Source organism: Cydia pomonella, chromosome 5 (genome assembly GCF_033807575.1).
Source record: "Cydia pomonella isolate Wapato2018A chromosome 5, ilCydPomo1, whole genome shotgun sequence".
Lineage (NCBI taxonomy): Eukaryota > Metazoa > Arthropoda > Insecta > Lepidoptera > Tortricidae > Cydia > Cydia pomonella.
Window position 1 is genome coordinate 16,743,285 of NC_084707.1, and position 21,426 is coordinate 16,764,710.

A 21,426-nucleotide genomic window follows, 5' to 3' on the forward strand; every position below is an offset into this window, starting at 1 on the left:
TGAGACACCGCGCCCCACTTTTGCTATCTCAAGTGGACCGTTTTCTCTAGTCTGGTAAGAACACCTTTCTGCCTCCGTGATAAGGTTCAATTTACTATGACAACAAAGTTAGAGTATGCTCTGTTAGAGAGTATCTCTATGAGAGATACAGTCAGTGAGAGATGAAATGGTAGAGCCGGCAGATGACCGAACGAGATGCTTTTATGGAACTTTCAGTAGGAGTAGCAGAGAAAGCGTTATTATTGTTTGTCATTGTCACAGTCTCATTTTATTGTATACCCCACCGTAAATTTTAGTATGGTTTATGGTGAGTGACAAATAATACGACCAAATTACGTAGGTTGTGTTTGGTATGTTTCGGTATCTGCCTCACTATCGTACAAATAACAAAGAGCGATAGAAAGGCAGATAACAAAACTCATGTTCTTGTTTTTCATGCATGAACTTAATATTAACTGGATCAGATGGAAATGACCGACCGGGATTAACTTATCTATCTTCCAGTCATAGATGGTGGGATCACATAGATGTGCAAAATTAAAAAACCACGATTTAACATTCCTGACAACATACTAAAAACAACCTACGTAATTTGGTAGGGTTATTTGTTGCCCACCATAAACTATACTAAAATTTATGGTTGGGAATAAAAGAAAAGAGACTGTGACAAGGAAAAACAATCATAGCGCTTTCTCTGCTACTCCTACTGAAAGTTCCATAAGAGTCAATAAGAGCATCTCGTTCGGTCATCTGCCAGCTCTACCATATTTTATCTCTGTACTTATTGTACCTCTATGCATGCTCTATGCTTTCAGTAGGAGTAGTAGAGAAAGCGCTATTATTGTTTGTCCTTGTCACAGTCACACTTTTTTTTATTCCCACCGTAAATTTAATATGGTTTATGGTGGGTAACAAATAACCCGACCAAATAACGTAGGTTGTTTTTGGTATATTGTCAGGAATGTTAAAACGTGTTTTTAATTTTGTCGCATTGCGTATGTTCTATCCCTCATGGGTGCACGCATGGTGCACGCGTATAGCACTTTTATAGGCACTTATATAGCACTCCTGCCCTACCATCTATGTTTCATGATACAAACAAATTGAAGTATCTTTCAGATTTGCCAACATAAGTTTACATTTATTAAAAATGTGATAGGATATAAAAACAAAAAATAACATATATGTAATAAAAACATTAAATTAATATATATTTCAAAGTCTTAGAATGAATTAAATATGATTTAATTTTTTCGTAGCATCTCCGTTTCGTTATTTGCGAAAGGTTCTCGAAGTCTGCATTTTGACAGTTCGCAGCTGTGTGCATTTGGATTGTTGCTGTTATGGATTTTTAAGTCGTAGAATTTGTGGTTATTTATGTAAACTTTCTGATAACCAATGAAAAACAACTGATTTTAACAAGCTAAATGTTTGATTTTATCGCAACATTGTAATCCCACATCATGATTCAAGTAAGAATGATTGTATCTTTTCTATTTTTACGTAGTATGAGTAGGTTGTATAACTTGAAATGCAGCCGCTATTATCAGATCGATGCTCGTTCTAATCATGTCGTCTAATCATTGGAAGAAGATGCTTGTTATTCCATGTTTTTGTGATAAGAAATAACCTGTTGACATAAGTATTCCAATATGGCCCACTCGGTTGTTAGATGTATATAATGGAGCTCTAGGCAATTAAGATAAACATTCACGTAACCGTGCCAAACATCTAAAGCAAGGAAATACTGCTTCAACTCATGTTATTACTAATTAAATGAGGCTTTTATTTCACAAAACCCTTGAAATGTTTTTAGCTATTGCATATTTTTATTGATATATTTATTGTACTGGTTTATTCCTTTTAGAGTATATTCATGAGCTTGTAAATACATATTATTTTCTTTTGCAGATAGCCTATTCACCTCTGAATATCATAAAATCATTATAAACCAGGTAAATGAAATAGTATTTTGTTGTTATGAGTGTACAAGTATATAATTATTGGAGTAAGTCCAACTTAGTTCCGTTAGAACCTCAGGTATCTCAGAATAATCTGATGAATACAAATCTGGCTCTAGCAAACAGGAAAAAGAACATTCAAGTTTAAAGTTTATTCTTTTTACAGAATTATGGACCCAATAGACAATGAATGGCTTGGAATTAAGAATGAGCCTATTGATGATGCTCCCCAAGTTGGCAATGCTGTCCGTAGCTGGCAGTGGCGGGAGCATGGCCTGGATCCTCCACACAGTCCGGCCAACAAAACTGTACTTGAAAATATAGCAGAGGATATCTTAGTGCAGAAACCACTTACTATAAGAGTATGTTTACAATTTACCAAACCAAAAGCAGTAAAAATGAATAGAACTCAATGTTACAGTTAAAATGTGCAATTCTAGTATAAAAAATATCTTGAATACCTCCCCAAGGATCTAAAATTAAAGTGGTCCAAAAAGCCTCAAAGTTTTAAATATACATAGAATTTAATATTGTATTGTTTTCCTGACCAATACATGGGAATTGAGGAGTCAACAAATTGTTAAAGTCTGTGCGGAAAGAGAAGAGTCATGGATTATAAGGGAATCAATACATTCTATGACTTCTCTTTCCACACAGACTCTATTAAATTATTCTTAAGATATTACTAAAGCGAGTAAATATATAGTAAAAATTTTTTTTACAGTCCTGTGATTTGCCAGGCTACCCCAGATCCACATTTCTCATGGTTTTCAGTCCTGATGGGTAAGGATGTTACTATTGTTAATAATAATCCAAATTTAAATTGTTAGGTCCTCTTCTGTTTTAAGTGTTTCATAAAATCATAATAATGTCACACTTCTTCAAAAATAAGTTAAATCATGTAACTGCCATTTAAATATGTATAATTGAATATCTTACATGTTTATTGAGTTGCAGGTCAAAGATTGCTCAAAAGAGATTGCAATTCAGAAATACAATCATTGCCTTGTTTGCAACCTCATATTTTTATCTTGGGTTCTTTTGTGTGTAAGATGTGTAGTTGACCCTATGTGTATACAAAAACATCACTCTCACACCAAGACCTTACAAACAAGCTAATATAAACCTTGAAAGCTAAGTTTAGATTGATAGCCTACATCATTCATTACTGTATAGTAATATAAAATAAATAAAATAAAAATAGCCTTTATTATTGAAGTTTTTACATTTGTAAGTATATTTATTTATCATTTCCATCGGCAACTCCAACTCGTCCCTTGACGAAGGCCTCTTCCAAAGTCTTCCATTCTGGTCTATTTCTTGCAACACTCATCCAAGCTTTTCCTCCAGTCTTTCTTAGGTCGTTGGACCATCTGTACTGTTGTGGCCCGCTTTTTCTGATGTTATATCTTGGGCACCACTCCACAAGTTCTCTAGTCCATTTATCTTTGTTTTCCCTCATTATATGGCCAGCCCATCTCCACTTTTGTTGCTTGATCACTGATGATAGGGTTTTGGTCTTGGATTTTGCTTTTATGGTAGTTATTTTCACCCTATCTCTTAGCTTTATATTTAAAATGGTTCTTTCATTTATTTTAGTAATATAGTAATAACCATAACCATTATTGGCATTTTAGGTGTTCTTTGCATCCAACAGTGTTTGTTTTCCACATTATTGTTGTGATTCCTCACTTGATTGTTTCATCTGAAGATCAGCGCTGGAAGTCACCAGCAACATGCTGAGATGAGGCAATTTTGTGACACTTTCTTCTTTTTTGTATGTTTTTCTTATACATATTTTGTTGGTGACCAAATATCAAATAAATATCTTATACCTTTAAACGAGCAATTCTTGTATATATATATATATATATATATTTCCGGGATCTCGGAAACGGCTCTAACGATTTTGCTGAAATTTGGTATATGGGGGTTTTTGGGGGTAAACAATCGAACTAGATTAGTCTTATGTTTGGGAAAACGCGTGTTTTCGAGTTTTCATGCGTTTTTCTTTCGACGCAGAATATGGTCGCTAATTTCGTGTTGCCAGCCACTATCCGTCTGGTCCAGCGGGTTAAGACGCGGACTGCTAAACGAGTGTTACGGGTTCGAATCTCATCCGGTGACTAACTTTTTTTTTTATATGTTCAAGTTTATATATAATTTTTTAATTTTTATTGTTTTAGACAAGTTTAATTTAGTAAAAAAATGTAGTTAAGATTATTACCTATAGACCACCATATTACAATAAATAGTTATAACCGAGCAAAGCTCGGTCGCCCAGGTACTGAAACATTTATTCAGCAAATAGGCCACAGGGGCACTTTTACATGTTCATTTTTATAAACAATAAAAATTACAAATATGGAATCGATGAAATAATATATACTTTATCAGAGATGTATACTGTCTCTAAATGGCAAATTACACAAAAAAAAAACTATGTTAAAAAAATAAAACCAACAAATACTAAAATTCTTTAGAAATGTATAAGTCTCTAGTGTCAGAGATAAAATAAAAACAATAAATCATTAAATTATCCTTAGAGATGTAGAGGGTCTCCAAGACTTAAATTCTTATATAAGTAATTAAAAGACAAGATATTAAATTAGACAAGAACCTAATTGTGTCATATTATTATTATTTTATTTGATACACTAGCAGCTCTTGGAGGTAATGCGTGTATATCGCAGCTTTTGTGTTTATTTAGCACTTTTTAATGTTCTAAAATGTGTATCTAGTCTATTTTTGAAAGAGTTCACCGACGGTGCACTAACAACAGTTTCTGCTAGAGAGTTCCAAACATTTACTAGGGTTGCTAGCACATGGAGGTTTAACTAGTTTTTTAGAGTGTCCTCTCAACCTTACATTCTGGCTTAATATGTATAAGTCTTTAATATTTGGAACATTGTAGTGTCCAGACAAGATTTTGTATGTCTCAATAAGATAGCGTCGCTTCCTTCTGTCCTCCAATGTTGTAAGACCGAATTCCTGAAGCCGTTCTTTATATGGCTTGTGAAGCAACCATTTTAGTTGCTCTTCGCTGTACTTTTTCCAGCAAAGTGATGTCCTTTTTAAATTATGGGGACCATATCTGAAAAGCATACTCAAGTAAAGGACGGAGGTATGACTTGTATATTCTAATAAATAGATCCTTAGTAATTACATGGAATGCTTTTCGGATCATATACAGCATAGAATTTGCTCTCTTGGTAATTTTGGTGATATGCGTGTCCCATTTTAAGTTATGTGAAATAGTGATGCCCAGGTCTCTTTGACTAGACACTGCTTCTAGGGGAACAGAATCAATGTGGTAATTTAGTTTTGGGTTTGTTTTTCCTATATGTAGAACTGTGCACTTGTCTTCAGTCTTTAGTCCACTGAACTATGCGATCTAAATCACTTTGGATAACATTATGAGTTAATGGATTACCCATAACTTTGGTATTGTCAGCAAATATTGACAGCTCCGACTGTACTACACTCTTCAAATCCGTTATAAATATGCCAAACAGGATTGGTCCCAGCACTGATCCCTGAGAAATGCCACTATAGACGTTGTGTTAATTCGATAGAGTTTCCCCTACTCTTACTTTAAAGTTTAAATATCCTGTGGGTTAGAAAGTCCGATATCCATTCAAGGAGCTGACCACGAATCCCAAAGTGCTCCAATTTAGCAATAAGCCTTCGAATAGGTACGCGATCAAATGCCTTTAATGTAATTTGTGTTCTTTATTAAAAAATATTTAAATTCTATTATATTTTATGTTACATTTACGATTCAAGAGAGCTTTGTGCTAGGCCTAATTGAATAAATAATGTTTTGCCTTGCCTAACTGATCTTTTTTTTTTCAGCACTAAAGTAGCATCAACTCATGGCAATCACAATGTGTATGTGTCAGAGCTGGCGAGTGGCAAACATGTGAGGATATTGAAGGGGCATCCTCGTACACCGTGGTGCATTGCTTTCCATCCATCCCATCCCCAGCTAATTGGCTCAGGCTGTCTGGGAGGACAAGTCAGGGTTTGGGATATATCCAGTGTAAGTTTTAAATTATTTACTTTTTATCTTGCATGTTTTTATTTAAATGAAAAAAAAAATGTGTGATTAAATCTTTGAACTTATCTGGAATTAGAAGGTACCTTTCAATGTAAAAAAAATGTACAAGGTATTCACATATGCATTTTTTTTTATACCACGACGGTGGCAATCAAGCATACGGCCCGCCTGATGGTAAGCAGTCACCATAGTCTATGGAAGCCTGCAACTCCAGAGTTATTACATGAGCGTTGCCGACCCTATATGCGCGTTGTCATTGTATAATTATTGTAATTTGACTATGATCAACATATTTATTTTTCCGTTTGTAAATTCATAAAGGTCTATACATCCTATAATAAACTCATTAAGGTCTCAGCAGGTGTAGGGGTTATTGTAAATAAAGTGGAGAAGAGTCCCTGCTATGGTGTTGAAATTTAGCTGGGTCTAAATAACTTATTATTATAACAAAAGCATTTATTATAATATAATGTAATATTATGTACATTCGTATTTTACGCGCATTAACGAAGTGGCTTTGACAAAACGTCCAGTTTGTATGTAAGATCCTTTATTAACGTATTCACGCGCGGCTACAGCCCAACATCGACCTTCGTGCAATCCAATTAGGTTCACTACGACACGCCGCACATGATAGGCTTGACATAAAAGCAGTGATTTAAAATGCTTGTTATACAGGGTGGCAGTGAAGTATGGAACGTGCGAAACGAGACGGTGATAGCTTCCATCGCCTTCCACCCGCGAGAGCAACTGCTCGTGATCGCAACGTACAACGAGCTGTACTTCTGGGACTGGAGCCAACCCGCGCCCTTCACTAGGGTATCCACTAACAATGTTAATGAAAAAGTTAGGTGAGTGTTGAAACGAGACGGCGCTAGCTTGCTAGTGTTCGCCGATAGTGTTTAGTTTTAAGTCTATAACCTGTACATGTATGTTAGTCAATAAGTTATTTTGTAATATGGGCCTTGTTGCCTTTATTCAAATTCTAAATAAATAAATAAAATATGGGGAAGGTAGACCTAGTAGTAATTTGAATTCATTAAACCTTTCTTCTAGGTATGTAGCGTTCGACGCCCTGGGTTACAAGCTGATAACTGGAATATCACTCTGGACCACCGGGCCCTCCAGCAACGTCACAACAGCATTACTGCAACACGGCCCCCCAACCATCATGCTGAACCGTCGCGACGACCCTAGCGAAGGCCCCAGTCGCAACCAGGAGAACCCTGGAACTGCGCAGGATATGATCGTTAACTCGTATCAGAACTTGGTGCAGAGATATGACAGCTTGGTGAGGAACTATCAGAGGTTGTTTATGGTGCGCCATAGACTGACTAATACGCCGCCGCCGCCGAATACGGTGAGTTTTGAGTTAACTGTTATATACTAATGAGTTGAGAAATTACACAGAAATTAAACCAACTATGCTTTTACACTATTCGATGGAGCCATTTACCTCTATACGTATAAGGGTATCGTTTTTAAAATAAATTAACAATCATGCCATTTCGAACGCACACTGACATCAGAATGTTATCTTATCTATACGATGTTATTTAGTTATCGTGCGTCTCGTCTGCACCAATACATGTACGGACACGTACGAGCGACATGCTGAACAACTGCGAGCGAATGACATCACTCTGATTAACGTACACTGAGATTCTGATATCAGTGTACGTTCGAATTACCCTGTATGACAGCCACCTAATGTGTAGGTATTTTAATATTTTCAATAGTTTGAGGACAATGTAAAAGTAAATAGGAAGTGTTTAGGCTTTTTGGTATTTAATGATAGTAGAGAGTTATGTGATTGAAGAGGTGTAAAGTGAAAAAATCGTACCTGAGAGTATAGGTTGAGACTAGAGTCCTTTGAGTCCTCTGCTTTAAGACTCGACTCAGTTTCTCAGATTCTTATAATTAAGACGAAACTCGAGTTCTTTTCAACTTATTAGAGACTCGAGTCCTTGTCGGAGAACTTGTAATTTTTTTACAAATAACTTCTAAATGCCTTATTTTTGTGTTGGTGTAAAATTCATGGATATACATAACAAATCATACAATAACGCCTATTTCCTTTACTGTTGTTTAGGTAAAACCTATAAAATTGTTAACTGAGTCTTTATTCAGAGAATCGAGTTCTTTTGAGTTGCGCTTAAAAAAATACTCAATAAGGGACTCGACTCTGGACTTAAAAGACTCAGAAGTTTTTTAAGCTCTGAGTCTCGTAAAAACAAATCGAGTTCTTCAATTTAGACTCAAAAGACTCGAGTTCCTACCAACACTACCTGAGAGTTAGACAGCTGAACTAGACGAGACCATGTTTTGTGGTAATTGGAAAATGTCGCACTTTGGCAACCAGGGTTACCGTATAATGTATGGGGCCGTACAGAGACATCTATCTACTAGAGCTGTCAAATCAGAGACAAGACTTTCAAAGAGACATAACTGTTTGATTGTAGTAATTCTAAGATAAGAAATAACTGTGAAATTCTCTCAGAAAGTTTGTCATAGAATACTGTACTGAATATATCATGTAGTAAATTACTATACAAGTTGAAATGTGATCCGAAAACACTGACAAATAAAATTTGACCGTTAGACGGACCGGGGCACCGACCCCATGGAGACGGACCTGTCGCCGTCGCCGTGTTTGCCCCATGCGCGCCCCTCCACTTCTACTGCCAATGATGATGGTAAACTTTAACGTTTTTGTTACGTCATATCACGGACAACTAGAGCTCCTCGGGTCCCAGCCTCCCAGGGGTCCTAATTGCCAGCCAGAGAACGACCTTGAGGTTTTAAATCTAGAATTACGATTAGGAGTTTAGAATTACAAATTAAGATTGTCATTTCAGCCGGGCTAGCACATTGGCGCGACAGTATCTCGCGGCGAGATAAACTACCCGTCCCTCTTTAATTAACATAGTTAGAAAAAGACGGGTAGTCTATCTCGCCGCGAGATACTGTCGCGCCAATCATGTGCTAGTGCTAGGCCTACAGACGCGATATCGCGTCCGTGGGACTCGAGGGATTAATAATGGCATACGAAGTCAATAAATAATTTGTGACGTCGATCTAGCGTCAACTATTAGATGGCGTTGACTTATATTTTATAGGACTCACCCTGAATCTTTGAACTTTGCCTTTCAAGTGAAAAAAACATTGCGAGCATTATAATTTTGACCGATACAGTTTGTTTTACTAATAAAATTCAATGCAAAATATTGTTTCTTACCTCAGCACAATCTTCCCCTGGTACGTCACGGCGGCAAGACGGTGCCGAAAGAAGTGACGGGGAGGGCAGCAGTAGCAGTCGCCTCTTGAATCTCGACGTTTTGTCTATTGATGGAAACCCGAGGTAACTCTTACATCCATATATCCTATGTCAACTGACACTTATGTATACGAAAATATTAAGTATTGTGCCACGTACCTAACGTGCCTTCATACAATTTTTATTTTAAATTCCAGAAGTCAAAACAACCCAGACTCACCGCAACAGGAACATTCCATTTTCGGGTCGCGGTCGTCAGCATTCCAACCCCTGACAGACAGCACCGGAAGGTCTTTCAGAACGATAGACCAAAACGAACGCACTCGCTTACTGCCAAACCCCTTTTCTTCGACAGGCGGCCTCTCCCGGTCTAGCAGAGTGAATTTTTCGGAACTTTCATCCGCAAACGCTAATTCCTCTCGCACAAGTTTGTTCACGGCGACATCGTTTGCGAATATAGCGGCGCAGCGCCGGCGGCAGCACCTCGCGCACATGGCCAGCGCGCTGCAAAGCGAAAGCGCTTCCACCTCCTCCGACGCGTCATCCACCCCCTCCTGGCCGAGGTTCACCAGCCTCCGCCCCGACACTCCCCCTACCACCTCCACATCCGAACCGACCGCTCAAAGACCCACCATGACCAACTCTTCGACCCAAATGAGCCCCACCAGCGCACCCGTGGACGCGCAGGCGATCAACGAAAGTTTAGATTTAATACGTGACATATTGAGAGATTCGGGAACGAGATTATTAAACTTGATCACTAATATGTCGCTGTCGACGCTGGCCAGCGTGGAGCGCGGCGGGGCGCGGCGCAGGAGCGCGTCGGGCGCGCGCTCCGACGACAGCGAGGGCGGCCCCCGCCCGCGCCCCCGGCCCCGCGTGCGCCTCTTCAGCTCCAGTCTCCGCCGAGACCTAGTTCTCTCCTCCAGCTCCGACTCGGACAGCGATGAGTCCCTAGATATCAATATCTTCAGGGCGCGGCGCACGCCTCTCCAAGTTGCGTCGAGCCTACTCAGGCGGACGCAGTCCAGCGCGCCGGCCGCCGCGAGCACCGCAGACGGTGAAAACGCTCTACCCCAAGGCGAAAGAGAACAAGAACGAGGTGAGCAACCGGAGAGTAGACCTTCGACCAGCACTGCCGATTTAAATTCCAACCGCCCGTCTACTAGTAGAGATAATTTCTGGACGAGAGGAAGTGTCGTCCCACCCGACGAGGCCTACAGAAGAGTCAGGTCGGGAGTACACGCTTTACAAAAACACGCTCTGCTGTTAACCAATATGTGGTTGCGCGGCAACAGGATTACCATGCGGGAGCTTCGAGCTATGTGGGAGAATTTGCGCCGACGAATATTGACGTTGCATAGGGAAACGGGGCGACAAGACTTACCCAGCTATTATACTAGATCTCTGTTAGAGAGATGTATGTTTTTATCCGAATTGCATAGCGCGAGACCCGCGAGGCATAATGCACGAAATGACGAGAGCAGTAGGAGTCAGCCAGAGAGACGGGACGCTTCAGCAAATTCTGGAACTGCGAGCGCTTCCAATGTGACGGGGAGTGATCTTAACACTTCGACAGAAACTAATAACGACAACCGCGAGCCTCGACCTCGCCGCTCCCCTCAGACGAGGTCTTCCCCGAGCGTCCGCGCCTCGCCTTCCACGCGGCGACGGTTACAGTCCAGCTACCGATGGCGGCCCGAAGACGAGATTCGCCGGCGATCTCGAAATCCGGCCGCGAACCGGCTATCTCACAGGCATCCCCACAACAGATCTCGTAGAGATTTTGCACGCGTGATTGAGATCAGCGCCACTAGACACGAAATCCGAATGCGAGCCATGCAAGTTCTCTCCGTAATGTTCAACATGATGATGATGTGTCTGGAGGAGCGAGGTCTTAGCCAACTTATTATAACTATGTTACGTACACTAAAAAGAGCTTTAGCTTTGACTTGCCTGATGTTGATGACAAATAGAAACGCTGCCAGATCTGGCAGTAATTCTGGCTCTTCGAGCACGCGGGTAGATTCTTCGAATGTAGTCCGCATTCAAAACGCGGAGCATTCGGAACCCGTGAACGTGGATGTGGACGGCCCAGACGAAGTCATGTGTCTCAACAACCCCACTCTCCTCGGCGAGCCGGAGTCGGGTGCAGTACCTATCCAAAAAATAAATAATGATGCCCGCGTCATAGAAAGAGAAAGAGCGCGCACTTCACAATGCGTGGGAACGGGAATCAGTTCGGCGCCAGAGGAATCGCCTCCGTCTCATTCCTCCGCACAGAAGTGGAGCAATCGGCTCGCGGTGCAAATATCAGCTGCAAACAAGAATAACTCGGCGACGGCAAGAAACAGAAGAGAACTATATTTAGAGAGCAGAAGACTTAAAGCGTTGCACAGGACCAACCCAGGTGCACATCCAATAGTTAAGAAAAGAGTTCCTCCAATATCCCACCACAGGATCCCAGCTATGCGCTTCGTGCCCAATAAAGATGTTTCCGGGGTAAATGCTTCAAGAAATGTTCCTAACACGCTCGATGAGCCTGTCGCCGGACCGTCGAACGCTTCTCCCTCGAGTGACAACTCCAGACAAGAATCTCCTCGCGCGGTTGACGAGTTCGAGCAGAGGGTTCATTTGATTCGCCTAGCTCACATGCAAGCCGTTAGATTGCGATCGGCGGCGAGGAATCGTTTCAGACGCTTACAAACCATTCGATTGTATACACCGTCTTCGGTGCGGGAAATGTTCGCCTTGCAATCTAACAACCCGGAAAATCAGCAGCCGGGGAATAGGTCTCCCAGTGGACCGGAATTTGGTCGAGGGCGACCGTTCGCGGCGTATAGGCCGCACATTCTCGGGTCACGACCCGAGCAGGATAGAGGGGAGGATTCCAGCGAAGTGGCCGGGGTTGTAGAGGTGCAGCCCATGCAGTTTAACGTGAACAACGTGGCGGCGCTGATGCAGGTCAACGACCACAACGTCAACGAGGCGCCCAGCCCGTCGCATAGGCTGCCACGCATTCAAGAGTATCTGCAACCTATTATACTGGCACAGGTAATTTTTTTTTTGTTCACGTATTATAATATCACGGTTGCTAAAAAAGATTAACTGTACTTCATACAAACGTGGGAACTACGTCGTCCCTGGATAATGGCATTAAAAAATATTTTTAAATACTTACCATTCTATTTCGTCCATAATAGAACACTATTTTGGACCCTTTTACGGAGCTCGAAATCAGTCTGAACGGCAGTTGTCCATTTCGCGCTCTATTTGGTTTACAAATAAGGTTAGAGAACACGATTTGACTAACATACCTATTGCTCTAATTTCCTCTTACGGCTGTCTCCATTTGTTTTAGAACGCCATGGCGGTGGAGGAGGAGCACGGCGGCGGCGGCGGGGGTGGGGGCGGCGGCGGCGGCGCGCGGCGCCTCAGCGGCATGGCGGGGCTGCTGGACTCCGGCATCCTGTCCGACGCGCTGCCCGCGCCCGCGCACCGCGTGCAGGCCTGGGACTTCACCACCGGCGACACGCCCGACATCGCCGACAGTACGTACTTGCGTTACTAACCAAAATACTGCGGGAATGCTAAACGATATTGGCCGCTGTTGCCAACATAGACTGTACATAAGAATTGCTTCCTCCACCAAACCACCGCTCAAAAAACCACAATATCAATCGCTTGCAAAACGTGTTTCGGCTCAGACTAAAAAGGCATATTCATGAGTACACGTTTAGGAAATTTGTTATTTTACTTTTCTTGGCCCTTATAGAAAATTATAAAAGGTCTGTATCATTTTTTTTATTCCAATCCGTTGCCGTTTTTACACCTAGATCTTGTATGACGATGACAGGACGGAAATACAAAACAAAGTGCGAAAGTTTTTTTTTTTATAAAGAGTTTCGAACGCTTGTATTGTACTAAACGCAAATGATTGGTTTGAACACTTTGCATCAGCGACATACGATCATTCATTTAAGTTACGGAGATCCAACAGCTAGCAATACAAAGTAGCAACAATACATAAGATCTTCTCTTGGCTTTCCATCTTTTTTTCTCAATAAATTTAAAAAAAAAAGATGGAAAGCCAATTCCAGGATCACGCTTATAGCTACAGATTATTACATTCAAGTTTTACTTAAATGAAAAATGTCGACACTCTGACACAGCAACACACACCATAAGTTCATACAGATACATCATGTTAAGACTTCCGAAAGGACAACGAATCAAAATGTCTAAGCACTTTCCATTGACACTATTCTAAACCCTAGTTTATTATTCAGGTACAAAAAACGTGGTGGTCCAAAGATGTCGGATCCACAACGACGCCAGCATCGACATATCAAAGGACGGGCGCCTCCTGGTGGCGTTACTGCCGGTGCCGCGATTAAGGAATACTAACCATTGGCTAGGTAAGTAAGCAATCATTGGGGTTGGCCGGTCTAAGTACCTAGTAAAGTAAGTTTTACCTCTCAATCCGACGAATAATAGTGTCCTTGAAGCCAATAATTGGCGTTCATACGCTTGGTGTCGATGCACCAAAAACCATATTGCAGCTGTTCTTATTGAAAAAAGTGTTGTAATGTGTTCTCATTCATCGGCAAAGCATATAAGAATAAAGTAAATGTGTTATTTTATTTGCTCCGATTGGCACGTGGCTCCGATGTTTGAGCGAGACAACGCTATGCGCGTATTATAGCAACATCCGCTCACACGTCGGACCAGTGTGCTAAGCGCCTTACACCTTTTTATTGTGCAGGTGTATACTCGCTGGAATGGTCGCGTCTGGGCCAGTGCTTACACACAGCGGTACTAGAGCAGAGCGCGGTCTCGGTGGCACTATCACCCACGGCGCGGCACCTGGCCGTGGGGCTGGGCTCGCGGCGCTTCACCACGCTACCCAACGCGCGCAACAGCGTGTTCGCGCTGCTGTTCCGACTGGACCCACATGGTGAGTCAGCACTCAGCTGGTCTCGGCGACTGTCGCCCACGGCGCGGCACCTGCCCGAGGGGCTCGTGGCGCTTCACCACGCTGCCCAACGCGCGCAACAGCGTGTTCGCGCTGCAGTTCCAACTGGACCCACACGTTGAGTCAGTGCTCAGCTGGTCTCGGTGACTGTCGCCCACAGCGCGGCACCTGCCCGAGGGGCTCGCGACGCTTCATCACGCTGCCCAACGCGTGCAACAGCGTGTTCGCGCTGCAGTTTCAACTGGACCCACACGTTGAGTCAGTACTCAGCTGGTCTCGGTGACTGTCGCCCACAGCGCGGCATCTGCCCGAGGGGCTCGCGGCGCTTCACCACGCTGCCCAACGCGCGCAACAGCGTGTTCGCGCTGCAGTTCCGACTGGACCCACACGTTGAGTCAGCACTCAGCTGGTCTCGGTGACTGTCACCCACAGCGCGGCACCTGCCGGACGGGCTCGCGGCGCTTCACCACGCTACCCAAATTTTTGACTGGATAAAACAGACAAATAATCCTTAAGTTTTAATTACAGAGAGCTCGAGCCGTACGGGTCTGTCTCCCATTAAGGAGTTGGAACAGAACTGGGAGCAAGGCTTCACGAGCCTCAACTGCCTCCGCTGGGCGCCTCAGCCCGGCCAGGGACTCGTCTACGCCAACAACACTGGACAACTCATCATCATGAGCTAGGTTTCTTACGCTCCTCTAGGAGTTGGCACTGAACTGGGAGTCTTCACGAGTCTACTGCCATTGATGGGCCCCTCATCCTGGGTAAAGGCTCATCTACGCACACAAGATCGTTCAACTTGGCATCAGTTATCCCTTTCTGAGCGCTTTCCACGGTTGCAAAATTGGGTAAAGTCGGTGACACGCAAAAGTGTCCCATATCAGGTTTTATCATTTTTGCGAAGGTTGCACCCAATCGCCCATCTAGCTTCCGAACCAAAGCGAAAAATAGACCTTACTGAAAATGGGTTTTTATCAAACTTGACTATAGTTAAAGAAACTCTCTAGCTGCTCAAAGGCTTTTGGCTAAACAAATCCATAGAAAGCACCGAGTGCGAAGAAATAAATATTATGACGAACTCTAACTTATACGGTAATATATGCGACTACGTTTAGGTTTCTGACTAAATTGAATGACCGTTGATTAACTATTTTCGCGCCGAGAGACAAAAACGGAGTGTGCGCGAGATGATTGCTTCTACGACGATATCAGTTTTAGCACGCTTAGATTAAGTAAAATAAGCGTTTTTTATCAATATCTTAAATATATAGATAAGACTTTGATTATTTGGAACACTTTAGAAAATTTGTTGTCTAAATTAATTCAATTATTTATGTAAAATTATTTCGAACATGTGTTTTAAATTAAGTGTATAATTTTGATCTCGTGAATTATATTGGATACAAATTTGGCCCTATTTTATTCATAGAATAGAATTATCATTAAATTTGGATGATCGAAGACCATTCTTATTTTAGGGTTTTTACTGATACTAATAACTTATTACTGTTTTACGTAATTATTATTTCGTTGTTTTAATGAAATGTGAGGTATATTTTAATGTTCATTTACATCTAAATTAGAGGTACAACGTGGATAACGTTTCCAGGCAAAGGTCAGGAAAATGTCAACTTGAAAATATACTATATTGAAATAGATGACTAATTTAAATAAGTATATCTAAGAAAATGCAAGACACTATATGAAAGACAAATAGAGTCTGTGCAGAAAGAGTCGTGGGATCTGAGGGCGTTTCAGTGCTATTTTATGGTTTTTGTTATGCTCACAACACAGTCACGAAATTATAGTGCGACACTAAAGATCATGATACTTGAATCCCGTTATCTCGGCATTTTGCCTCGGCTCACTTAAGGGAGCCTGGTGTCGGCTCGGTCACCGAATCCTATAAATTAGCAGAGGCACTACTTTTCACGGAAGTAACTACCATTTCACCTTCTAACTAGAGGTTCAACCCAACTTTTGTTTTTATGTTCCAGCTACTAAAATGACAGTTCGATTGACAAAACTACTAAAACTAGTTAAGAATCTGCTCAACCCCAACTGCTATTCTCGTACTAAACCAGATAAAGTCCAATTTACAATCTAATTTGCCCAGTCCAATACTTATTTTAGGACAACACCGGATGGGTAAGATGGGTAGAAATTGAGCAATCGAACCATCAACTTAGTATCTACGAGTCTGGTATAAAATTAGTGCAAGAGGTATTTTTGGGATTTATATTTTACTTTGTACAAAATACCTAATAATTAATAGTTCGTAACTAACAGCAACACAATTTCGGTGGACCTTATATCTTTACAAATAATTTGTACTACATTGGCTCAATGTGTATTTTGAGCATATGCCATGAATCCAAATATTGTATATCTAGTACCTATACGAACTTAAAAATAAATAAACTTAAATATTTTAATTAAAAAACTTTATTTCCTTATAATCGAAGTCTTGAACCTAAACATTCAATGTCACTAATGATTGAGCTAGCTTCAGAACAAGCAGAAAGAGTGCTTGAGAACGGAGACTAAACTAGGCTCTCCCATACATGTCGCGCGAGTGACTAAAAACACGTGAGTGTACACCGTATAATTATTGTCTCACGACAGTTTCAATTCGATTAACCAGAGAGACTCAAATAAATATCTTCATCAGAATTGGATGTGCTTGAATCTGATACGTGGATTACAAATTCGATAAACTGTACTTTTACTCAATCCTGAAAATTAATTACATATACATAACTATTATTTTGTATAAAATGTCAAAGTATCAAAACTGTTTGTCAGTTACATTAAGAAAATGAATGACCTGTAAATTAATATATTTTGTATGAATATACTGGAATATACTTACCGATTTCGTGTCGGAGATTCATTATTAGGGGGACTATTGAATAGGTAATAATTCAATATTAAATACAGTAGTATAAATACCCGTTGTAGCGGAAACACGTTCTGTGTATTTTTTGTAAGTCGATAGTGAAGCTTTAAGCCGCTTTTTCCCGCTGACGAAACAAAATAATAATAAAAAGTAATTTCGCTTGTTGAGCTATGTATTATTTTGTCCGTTTTATTCCGTCTCGATATTATTATCCACATAAATCTTGCTGTTTTTGTAAATAAAATTACACAATGACATATAAACGACAGAAGTTTGTTTGCTTTTTATTAGACATGGGTCTAAGGTTTGATTGCCATATAAAATTGATAATAATGATAATGTTAGTTCCGATTTCTGCCACGACTCTTCTCTTTCCGCACAGACTCTAGTATCTTGAAATCTTGTAGTAGCTGGATACATAGTCACAGGTACTTAGTAGGTGTTATATATACACTAGCTATAGTTCGTTTTTTTTCCTTAGAAAGGATCCGTAGATGCCAGCATAAAGAATATTTATCGAGTATGTTTTGCGGAATAACAGTGAAACAATTTCAAGTATCATGATTACCTAATACAACTAGGGAATAAATCAAATAAAATATTTTATGATTTGTTTTTTTTTTTTTTTTAAGTTGTCACACTATCAACACACTATATATAGATTATAAAATAAAATTCGCACCTCGGCCACCGGTGGACTTGTAACTTTTTCTTTATTGTTTGATTTCAGTTTATAATTATTACCGAATTGTGTCTAATAATAATAAAGTATACGTTGATTCACGAAAGCTGGCACGAATGGAATGAACGAAACTTATATTTGTATGAGTGACATCTGTATTCGGTATACTGCCACCATTTTATTGGTTAATGTGATACACACACAGATATTTTTATTCGCTCATTCGTGCCAGCTCCTGTGAATCGAACTGTACTTCATGCTTACTTCTGCTGAGATCTACGTATCTAATCCTAAAAAAATCGAATTATAAAGTGGGTACATAAGTGCGCAACTGTTTATATTTTAGCAAGACTGAAGATTTGTAATGTGTCATATCGCGATTGTGACGGAAGATTATTATGTTTAAAAGCTTATTAAGTATGTATGCAATAGATACTACGAGCCACACACGTGGAGACTGTGTGGGGTAACTAGTATTATATGTATTTAGTTCTTCCATAATATTTAATTATCATAATGAAATGGATATTTAGATTAATCTACAATAAAATATAACGGTTACTGCTTTCTAACTCTTCTAAAATATCAAATCTAATTTAAGTTGTTTCAAATGCATTTCTGTGATTTGAATTTTTTTTTTGGGTATATTTTTTGTATCGATTAACTCCTCGGTTTCCGCTAACTCGATATCTGGTCAGCAATGTAACTTTAAATTAAAATCTAGCAAATATCAAATTTCGGGATTTGAGGTTGAGTGGTTAATTGGTCAAATAACACGACATTATACAGGGTAAAGATAGACAGATATACCCTTGTTCTGTTTGGTATATTTATTTGATTAGGCCAATGTGTTTTTTTTTAATAGACTATTTGACTCTTTGGAATTGAGCTACGGGTGTCGGCGACAGAGTTGAGGTGAAAGGTGAACACACACTCAGCTACGTAGAGCACTAATTGCAAAAAAACATTATCTAAAGAAACTTTAAGCCATCTTGGATTTGAGTGTTGAACTAGCTATACAAAAAATAAAACCGGACAAGTACGAGTCGGACTCGACAAGCGTTCCGTAGGTACTTTTTAGTTTTTGTTGTTATGGCGGCAACAGAAATATATCTGTGAATATTTCAACTGTCTAACTACCACGGTTCATGACATACAGCCGGGTGACAGACGGACGGATAGCAGAGCCTTAGTAATAGGGTCCCGTTTTATCCATTGGGTACGGAACCCTAATCTCAATATTCTGCCATTAGGTACATGTGTTCTGTACATGGTTGTGGCATCAACTCTGGTCCCGAAATGTTACACAAAATTATCCTTTGAAGACTGATCTAATTTATTTTTCTGACCATAACTGGACTGTGATTAAATTACCCCATCTCTTATACCTACATTTTCCATAACTTTAATTGGAATGTGGAATATTTTCTTTCGCTTTTTTGTAGCCGAGGCAAATCTAAATAACTCTTAAATGATGTATTATTAACTGAAATGAAATTATGTATTATTCTAAATTCAATCCAAGTGTAGGTACATATTATTGAAGCTAATAGCAGTTCCAGTGTCAGTACGTAGACAATATGAGAGTGTTATTCACGTGTTATTGCATCATTTGTAGGTATACCGATATTTGCGCTAACTGGTAGACGCGGGTACTTCCCTAGAGTTCTATAGAACAAACACTTTGTACAAACGTTAAACATTAGGACGTCATGTCTATGGGACGAAATGGAAGCCAACGATTACAGATTAAAAATATGAATCTATCATTCCAACAAGGTTGACATTGGATGTTATTGAAAATAATCGTCAGTAAAAGAGTAAACGAGGTTGCGATACTGATAGAGGAACTTGATAGAAATAATGAAATATGAAAATTCATCTATGTGTGTGTATTTTATAAATATTGATATTTTCATTGACGATGTTGAATTAATCATCTTAAGTCAAACTAATGAAAAATATGAAATATTTCATTATTTAATTTAGTAAAATAATTAACTGAAAAGTTTTGGGCGCATACTAAGTCTGTGATATGATTCATATTGGGAAATAACCATCCAGCTATAAATATCTTATCATTTTAAAAAGTAGGTACCTATTCAAATATCTACTTTATATCCAAAATTCAACAGATGTGCTTGTAAATATATATTCTAATTCGATAGTTCAAGATTATTATTAATTACTATCATACATGCTGTACAGCGGGGTTACATAATTGCTCGTATCTAATAAAATAACTATAACTGGAAATGCTGTTTCTTTTTGTCGACTTTGGTGCCTGAAGGCCTACCGCGAAGCACGTTCGACGTGTTGCGCCTCCCACACTTAGGTACAAATTTACAAGTGCGACAGAGAGGCAAGATGTCGAACGTGGTTCGCGTTAGGCCCTCTGATTTCCACCAAAAACGGGAATATGCGCGGAAACGGAGGCAACGGACGGAGCAGACTGGAGTAAAATGGAACTTTACTCTTTCAGTGGAAGCAGTTATAATGCATTTCACCATTGCGAATTAAGCAGACTAACGGAGCCCGTTCCGCTCGCAGTGAAAGCGGGCATAACTGTATTATCAAAACATCTAAATATGTATTGTACTAGATGTCGCGACTGACATTACTCAACAATTTACAACTAATATTACAAGCAAAGGATTCGACAATAGAGTTCCGGTTATAGTTTAGAATATTAGCTAAAAATTGTTGAGCATTAGACTTTTCGTTCTGATGTATGAGTGAGCACTCTATGCTACTAGTCCGTTTCTTTTTTAGAACTGTCAATATGCAATTTTATAGCCGGTCAAACCACTTTGTTAGTAGAAAAAGGCGAAATTCTAATTGTCTATGGGACAATAACCCCTCGTGCCTACATATTTTAAATTTGCTTTTTCTAATGACGGAAATGCTTGACAGACTATATGAAAACTACAATAGTGACGTCACGGTCAACTCTAGTTTTTTTAGTTCTATCCGATTTATTAAATAGAAAATGTGAAAAAAAAATAACAGCTATCCATGTTTTTCTAATAATTATGTTACTTTATTCCGTGCGTGCAATACAGGAAACATCACGAAGTAGAAACAGCGTTATTCTTTCTCTCGTAGGAATCACGCGATACAAGATTTTGTTAGGCCTGCCCAAAGAGCATATTATAATCACTACGTTTTGGGCCAGCCTACCAAAGTATGGAAGGTAGAGACAAGGAACAGAATCTCCTTAGGCAAAACTGTTGCAAAAGTGTCCAGTGTCAGCTATAAATAATAGTTCCAAATCTCTCCAGAGTAGCTAAGAACCTAGGCGTTATTGACGGAGTGAAGTGTGCTGTCTATGATTAGATTTTTTCTCAAGTATTCTAGGTATTGTAGCGCCACCTATTTATGGTTTTTTTTGGTATATGGAGATTCTGTTCCTTGCCTCTACCTTCCATATACCAAAGGTTTCTACAGTCGCCATCAGATATATCAAAGCGGCTAAAGTGTTTAAAAATATCTGAACAGGAACGTCTTGGCAGTACTTTTTGTATAGATATTGGTGAACACCTTTACCGCTCCGTTATACCTCTGGGGGCGAC

General features: G+C 40.0%; 1 protein-coding gene across 1 annotated transcript; it reads left to right on the plus strand.

Annotated features, from left to right (window-relative positions):
• Window positions 1-1,219: 1,219 nt before the first annotated feature.
• LOC133517886 (uncharacterized) lies at window positions 1,220-20,110 on the plus strand. Its single transcript, XM_061851354.1, has 14 exons — window positions 1,220-1,472; window positions 1,912-1,955; window positions 2,128-2,323; window positions 2,686-2,744; window positions 5,817-6,003; window positions 6,700-6,872; window positions 7,078-7,381; window positions 8,624-8,717; window positions 9,265-9,382; window positions 9,496-12,352; window positions 12,660-12,849; window positions 13,588-13,716; window positions 14,064-14,255; window positions 14,802-20,110. Exons 3-14 carry the CDS (start codon window positions 2,132-2,134, stop codon window positions 14,954-14,956), a joined length of 4,650 nt encoding a protein of 1,549 aa, XP_061707338.1. The 5' UTR covers window positions 1,220-1,472; window positions 1,912-1,955; window positions 2,128-2,131; the 3' UTR covers window positions 14,957-20,110.
• Window positions 20,111-21,426: the final 1,316 nt, after the last annotated feature.